Here is an 8068-nt window from a genome sequence, read left to right as displayed (position 1 = left end):
TTGAGGGCTGGCACCGATTCCCGCTTGCTCTTATAAGAAAATGTCTATGACTGAAAGTTGAAAATGTGCAAGATTCTTCCTTTAAGTACACAACCCCTCCAGGTCTTGCCACTTTTCTGTAGTCCTGCCAGGTTTACTCTAAGCCTGATATACCTGATCAGGTTTCTTTCCTCCCTAAAAAAGTACCCTTTTTTAGGGAGGAAAGAAACAACAAAACCCATTAGGGAAGGAATGTCATGCATTCACAGCTGAACATCTTACAAGACCTAACCAAACAACCTGTAAATATGATGTTCAAGCAGGCACACACACATACACATACCTTATATAGCTCAGTAAACAGGACTGAGTGGCCAGTTTACTGAATTCCTTGCTTATTCAGGGGCGGGGTGGGGGGCACTCTCTAAAAAGCATTTGCTAGATAAACACTTGCTTACAAGTCAAAATTAGTGCATCTTAACCATTTTGCACTCAAATTCAAAGGACTTTTTCTCCCCAATTCTGGCCTGGTGTCCATCAAAAGGGCTGGGATAAGTCAGAGTTGGATAAAGTTATAAGAAGCCACTATTTCCACTTTACCGCCCAGGAGCACGCAAACATTTGCTGAGTCATTTCGAATAGTGCAAGAATTCAGATCCCATGGCATGAGGTAAGGGCAGAGTGTCAGCCTTTCCCTTTGAATTTCCTGCCGCTCAGTGATCCATATCACAATATAAACATACTTTTGAGTCTGTGAATATCTTGGGTGTCTTCTACATCTCTTAAGAATAATCGGTTATTTTAAGTCTTTCAAAAGAATTATGATCGTAAAGACTCAACCGAACCTTATAAGGCACAATCTATTCTAAGGTTTTTTATGTTCTGTATATTTCACAATACATAGTTTGTCTTAGCTAATATTAAACCATCCCTTTGGAGCTAACTATGGACTTCTTGAGATTTTGTAGGGCCACACGAATTTTATACCAAAACTAAACACTTCATGTTATATACCTTGATGTTTTTAGCAATAGATAGACCATGAAGCTGCCTGTTATGCATATAGAAAAAGAGAAAAATGAGAAAAATAAAAAGAATAAAGCACCCATTCCCCGAGTATCTTCATTTAATTAATCCTTACCACACCCTAGGAAATTAAAAATTTCTTACTAGCTTCATTTTATAAAAGGAGACTTGGGACCATGGCTCCCTAGGATTTGTGAATGGTAGTTACCCCACGTCCTGGTCACCCTACTATATCCCAGAGGAACCACTTGTCCACTCCATGAATGAGAGTGTCCTTACACCACACATAAAACTGCTGCTAATGGCTCTCAGACCCTTCTAAGGATTCACACACTTCCTGACTGTTCCCCAACTTCCTGCACACACCGTGCACGCCAGGAGAGCTTACCTTCAAGCCCACATCCCCCTAGGTGAGGTCTGAACTTCACATCCTTACCTGCCCCCATCCACCACATCTTTCCAACCATCCACAGTAGAGGTAATTGGGGGTTTAGGTCTTGAAAGATTTCCATGTGGCTTCTCACATATTTTGGACTCTTAAAATCATCCACAAAGGAAGAAAACCTGGGGGGTCAAGTTGCCTTTAATACACATGCGGCTATTGACATAACTTGGAATGTTCCTTCTTTAAACAGAACCTCTTCGGCCTCTTCTCTTTGAGGAATGCTTGGAAAGAACATTAAATAACAATGATGAAAATTCTCCCCGAGCTTCAGAGACCATTCACGCTGTTGACATGCAACTACCCCGAACGACATGTGGATTGTGGAGGGGTAATTGTGCACAGATGATGTGGCCGAGGCCCAGCTGGAGGGGTTGTTTTCTTTCTTGGCTGTTTTTCAAATGAATGAACTGAAACTTAGAAAAATTGGCCAGTTTTACCAGACTGGCTTCAAATGGCATATCTATAGCATCATTTCTAAAGCTTGTCTTTGCATTAGAAACAGACATGATTATCTTAAATATATACACCAAATATATTTATTGTATTGTATTTAAACAGAAGCAATGCTTCTGTTTATTGGTTGAACACAGATGTCAAGTGATGTAGCATTACAACAGACAAAGATGGTGGGGCCCTTGAATCAGATTGCTCTCTTTAAAGAAAATATTAACTGGAGGGAGTAACAAAAAAACACCTAAATAATACAGATCAAAGTGAAAGAAAGAAGAGTTCATTAACTGGGTCTTCAGTGAAGCTAACTGGCCACGTTAAGATATGGAGATACACTTAAGCTTTATGGCCATATTTGACATCTGCACACAAGCAGAGGAAATAAAACTCATTCTTTCCTTGACATGCTTGTTGAGTAAATAAGAAGTCACCATCACTATTCCTAGATGTGAAAGGTAGTCGCTAAAAACATGTTTATCCACTGACACTATTAGCTTAGAACTAGATACAACATGATACAAGCAATACAACATTCTTGACAGACAATCAAGTGCTTTACTTCCAAGCAAACTAAACTCAATCCACACTGGAGGAATATAGGTTTCCCTTATTGTTCAAAGACCCCAGCACAGCTGTGTTGAAAATGTCCCAAGTTTTACTTCCCCAAGCTTCTTGCTGGTCCCTTCTGTCTGGTTTCCCTCTCTTCCTACCCCCAGCTCCTCTATGAAACCAGCACATTAGAGCAATCATTTGCTCTGATGTAACAATAGACCCGTTTTTCTGGAACACTGGTGACCACTCAGCCCCTCTCTTTTGCCCACACCCCCCAACAATAAAACTCCTACATAGGGAAAGAGAAAACAAAGCGAGGGAGCTAGAAATCTCCCTCAGGAAACTGCATCCATACTCAGAACCCTAGCTTAGTCTTCTTTCTGGTATGGCAGAGGCTTCCAAACTGTTATGGCAAATGACAACCCATCAATCACCTACTCTTCCAATATGGGATTCCAGGTTTTGCAAAACTGAGTTTCTTAGGGATTTCTGCTGGTTAAAAACAAGTAACTCGTGTTGTGCTCTCAGGAGAGTTTCAAGGGTAGAGGGTATCTAAAACTAAGATCCTGACAAAAATAGTGAAAAAATCCTTTCCATTTTTTTTTAGGAATCCCTGCTGTTAGTTTCTTCAGCTATCTACCTCCTAAAAAGGATCTAGGGCAGTGGGAGGTAGAACAGGCTCAGCTATTAGAAATAAGAGTGGGTGGTATAAAAATAATAATAATTATTATGTGTGTTTGAAAGATATAAGCCAGGAATGGAGCAAAGAGGAAAGGGGGAAAAATCCTATTTGGCTATTTGGTGCTGGAAATACAGTGCCTCTCTCTCTTTCTTTTTTTTTCCTCTTTTGGAGCTGGAGTGTGCCAGCTTTTTCAGACGGGAGGAATGCTGAGTGTCAAGGGGTCAGGATCAATCCGGTGTGAGTTGATGAGGCAGGAAGGTGGAGAGGAATGCAAGGAATGTCCCTGTTTGTGTAGGACTCCATTCAGCTCATTGGCGAGCCGGGGCCGCCCTGAGCGCATAAAAGCCGCGGGCCTCCAGCCCAGGCAGCACACAACCGCTCTCCCCGCCCAGAGGAGACAGCCTGAGCCCTTGCAGACCCCGACGACCGATCGATCACCTCCCGCCAGACGGCAGCCTCCCCAGCCGAGCTCAGCGGAGACCACTGCCCGGCGCACCCCGACCCCCGCCTCCGACGAGAGCCCGCGTCCGACTGCCCGGCCCCCTGCGCCCTGACCATGACCGCCGCCGCCCTGGGTCCTGTCCGCGTCGCCTTCGCGCTCCTCTTCGCGCTCTGCAGCCGGGTAAGCAGGAGGGAGAAGCCGGGGAAGCCGGTGGGAGGCCCGGGGCCGGGGATCTGGGCGCTCGCGTCCCTGCGCCCTCCGCGCCGCCCCTGACCGCGCCTTCTCCCGCAGCCCGCCGCCGGCCAGGAGTGCCCCGCGCAGTGCCGGTGCCCCCCGGCGCCGCGCTGCCCGCTCGGCGTGAGCCTCGTGCTGGACGGCTGCGGCTGCTGCCGGGTGTGCGCCAAGCAGCTGGGCGAGCTGTGCACCGAGCGCGACCCCTGCGACCCGCACAAGGGCCTCTTCTGCGATTTCGGCTCCCCGGCCAACCGCAAGATCGGCGTGTGCACCGGTGAGCCCCGCGGCCCGCGCCGCCGTCCCCGCCCTCCTGCCCGCCTGCAGACAAGCCGCTCCCATCCAGTCCCTTGCTCCCCTGCTCCCTATTCGCTTCCCCGGGGGCGCTGGGGCGGCGCGACGGACTCGCCTCTGACGCCTGCCCTCCCCCCTTGTCCCTTCCTCCCATTCAGCCAAGGATGGTGCCCCCTGCGTCTTCGGCGGGACCGTGTACCGCAGCGGGGAGTCCTTCCAGAGCAGCTGCAAATACCAGTGCACTTGCCTGGACGGGGCGGTGGGCTGCGTGCCCCTGTGCAGCATGGACGTCCGCCTGCCCAGCCCCGACTGCCCCTTCCCGCGGAGGGTCAAGCTGCCCGGAAAGTGCTGCGAGGAGTGGGTGTGCGACGAGCCTAAGGACCGCACCGTGGTCGGCCCTGCCCTGGCCGGTGAGTTGTCTTCCTCTCGGCCAGAGTCGGGGCCCACTCCTGCCAAAAAGACCCCAGGGCCCGAGTGAGCGCTCTGCAGAGGGAAGGGGGCAAACATCTCAGGCCGGCGGCTTACCCTGCTTGTGTGTGCCCTGCCTTCACAGCTTACCGGCTGGAAGACACGTTTGGCCCCGACCCAACTATGATTCGAGCCAACTGCCTGATCCAGACCACAGAGTGGAGCGCCTGTTCCAAGACCTGCGGGATGGGCATCTCCACCCGAGTCACCAACGACAACGCCTTCTGCCGGCTGGAGAAGCAGAGCCGCCTCTGCATGGTCCGGCCCTGCGAAGCCGACCTGGAGGAAAGCATTAAGGTACCTGCTCTGCTCTTGTTCCCTAATGTGCAGGCAGAGAGGTTGGCTAGGGTAAGTTGGGTCTCTAACCCCCTTTTCATTAAAGGCCATTATCTCCCCAAATACCTAGGCAGTGAGCTATTTTGCTGGATGAGATGTTGTGTAATAGGAACCACCGACTTTCCGCGCAGAAACCCTCCACAGTGTTAGTTAATTCCAGACATCCCAAGAGGCCGTGTCTATTTTTGGAAAACTGGCAAATGAGACTCAAACTTCCTCTGCTAAAATAGAAACAGAATTCAGACAGCAGCGAGACTGGGAGCAGAACACACAGAGGGTTGAAAAAAAAAGCCACTTCCTTGGTGAAGTCATTGATTCTCTTCTTTTTTTGTTTTTCCTTTTCTCTCTTGTCTTCTGTAGAAAGGCAAAAAGTGCATCCGTACCCCCAAAATCTCCAAGCCGGTCAAGTTCGAGCTGTCAGGCTGCACCAGCGTCAAGGCCTATCCGGCTAAGTTCTGCGGCGTGTGCACCGACGGCCGCTGCTGCACGCCCCACAGAACCGCCACCCTCCCCGTGGAGTTCAAGTGCCCCGACGGCGAGGTGATGAAGAAGAGCATGATGTTCATCAAGACCTGCGCCTGCCATTACAACTGCCCTGGAGACAACGACATCTTTGAGTCCCTGTACCAGAGGAAGATGTCCGGGGACATGGCGTAAAGCCAGGGAGAGGGAGCTGCGCGGACTCGTTAGGCTGTAACTTGAACCGATTCGCATCTCATCTTTGTGTAAACATGATTTCAGTTTCAGTAGTACAAGGTATTTAAACCTGTTTTTTGTAACTGGGGAAGAACACTTCCCACCCGATTCCAAACATTGTGCCATGTGACATTTGAACGAATAGCTGATCAACCCCCAGACACTGGTTTGAAGAAATTGAGACTTGAAGGTGGGACTCCATCAGCATCCGGCTCCAGAATGAGGGCTGAGGGCATGGCTTTGGGAGCAGGGGGAGGGCACAAGCAGGAAGGCTGGTGCCATCAGGATGTCACTGAGTGGTAATGTGTCTATTTTGGAGTATAATCGAGAAGGAGAATTTTAGCGTGCCCCCTGGTCTAGTGACAGCTAGGATGCCCGTTCTCCAGCCAGCCAGAGGTGGAGAGCAGTCGTACTTTAAGTCAGGACAGTAAACTCAGCTCTGACAGTCTGATTCAAGCAACAATGTGCAGGAATCAGAATCCTGTCTTAGACTGGACAGCTTGTGGCAAGTTAATTTGCCTGTAACAAGCCAGATTTTTTTTATTGGTATTGTAAATATTGTGTATATATATATTTGTACAGTTATCTAAGTTAATTTAAAGTTGTCTGTGCCTTTTTGTTTTTGTTGTTAATGCTTTGAAATTTCAAATGTTAGCCTCAGTTTCTGAACACCGTAGGTAAGACGTAAAGCTTGTCTGATATTCAAAGCATGAAATGGATCTCAAATGGAAATTCTGCTCAATCAGAGTGACAGCCCATCAAGACAGTTGTTTGTTAAAGGTGAGGCAGTGATGTCCTTAGAAGTCTGATTTATAAGTTACAAATGTGGTGGCCTCATTTTTAATGAACAAATGACCTTTTTTAAAAAGATGAGTGGCTCTTTCTAGCTGATCAGTTTTTTTCACCTGGAAGCATTTGTTTCTACTTTGACTATGACTGTTTTGGGGCAGTTTATTTGTTGAGAGTGTGACCAAAAGTTACATGTTTGCACCTTTCTAGTTGAAAATAAAGTATATATTTTTTCTATAAAGGGCTTGTTTATTCATTTATTCTCAACAGTTCCAAGTTTTCTTGAGTATAAATGGGAAGTATTTGCTTATCTTAAAACAATTCAGCAGTCATCTTTTAAAGAAGTATTTTTTATTATACATACTAAAAAAATGGTTAATCACTCCAATAGAATTTTAACTTAACATTGACACTGAATCAAGGGTTTCAAACTTGCAGTCATACACACCAGAGTGACCCACAAGCATGCTTTATCTTCAAGATACTTTAGAAACATTTTAAATTCAATACTCTAGATTACCTCAGTCGCCACCAACCCCAACTGTATTACACCTAACCCTGTTTACATCAACCCTCTGGCCACTATAGGCATTTTATTTCCAACCCTTCACATCACAAAACTAGCACATGTGCCTCTCACATAGAGAATGTCTAAATATTTGTTGGATTTGTATGTGCAACTGTAAGTCTATTTCTGAACTGCAATATCTTACTGTTAAATCTGAAAAGTATGAAATGAAACCTATAAAAAATGGAGTCATTTAAATGGAGTCTTATTTTGAAGAATTCTGTTTTCGGTTGCCACGATGACCAATCACAAATAGATACTGGCTTACGCAGAAAAGGAGGATAAATAAGCCTTACATTCACTACCATTAATAGAAATGTGTCTTAATTTAAAAGCAACTTCTCCGTTTTTCCAAGTCTTTAACTTTATCAGACCTCAAGATCAACAGATGCTATCTTACCATGTGGTTTATAAGTGATGAAATGAGATTGTTGTAGGAGCCCAGTGGACCTATCCAGGCCTCTACTGAAAAGTAAACTGAAGTGAGTAACGAACTAAAGAAATGCTCCAAGGACAACCAGAAGTCCAGTCTTTTCCCAGAACAGAAGAGCTGTCAATTTTAGAGAAAAAATAGTTGCAGACAGACTAACCTGTACTGGGTAATTAGCAATGCTATAGCCCCAGTGTCATTCCAAGAGACAAAAATAAAGACTAGGTTTGACAGTGTCCATGCCACAAACCAAAGGGAAAACTTCCCGAGTTCAAAATGTTTAAAGTATTTCTGGTAAAAAACATCAGACTGCTAGGATACACCCACATACGTACATAGTGACACTGCCAGCTACAGTACCCAACTTCCCCAAATAAACACACATGCAAACACACACACACACACACACACACACACACACAAACACAACATTCATTGCTTAGTACTCTTTTCCTTTCTTTCAATTGACTTTTACCTGTAAAGATGAAGGCCCATGAGCCTGACTATTCAAAAAGTAATTGGAGAATTCTGCTGTAAACACAGATTTTCAACTTTCTATATTCCCACGTTACAAATAAAGTAACTAGATGGCAAAAGCAAAACCCTTTCAGAGGTCAGGACATGATGACTCAGCAGGCAGAGTTCTCGCCTGCCATGCTGGAGACCTGGGTTGGATTCCC

The 8068-nt window shown here is 46.3% G+C and overlaps 1 protein-coding gene across 1 annotated transcript; it reads left to right on the top strand.

Moving 5' to 3' along the window:
• The first annotated feature begins 3573 nt into the window (after nt 1–3573).
• Nucleotides 3574–6631, top strand: CCN2 (cellular communication network factor 2). The gene is made up of 5 exons (XM_077143975.1): nt 3574–3756; nt 3868–4084; nt 4260–4511; nt 4655–4866; nt 5266–6631. The coding sequence occupies exons 1-5, from the start codon at nt 3691–3693 to the stop codon at nt 5560–5562; spliced, it is 1044 nt and encodes a 347-aa protein (XP_077000090.1). The 5' UTR covers nt 3574–3690; the 3' UTR covers nt 5563–6631.
• Nucleotides 6632–8068: the final 1437 nt, after the last annotated feature.

This window comes from Tamandua tetradactyla, chromosome 25, assembly GCF_023851605.1.
Source record: "Tamandua tetradactyla isolate mTamTet1 chromosome 25, mTamTet1.pri, whole genome shotgun sequence".
NCBI classification, from domain to species: domain Eukaryota; kingdom Metazoa; phylum Chordata; class Mammalia; order Pilosa; family Myrmecophagidae; genus Tamandua; species Tamandua tetradactyla.
Note: the sequence above shows the minus strand (reverse complement) of the source record. Positions and strands in the feature narration are given on the sequence as shown.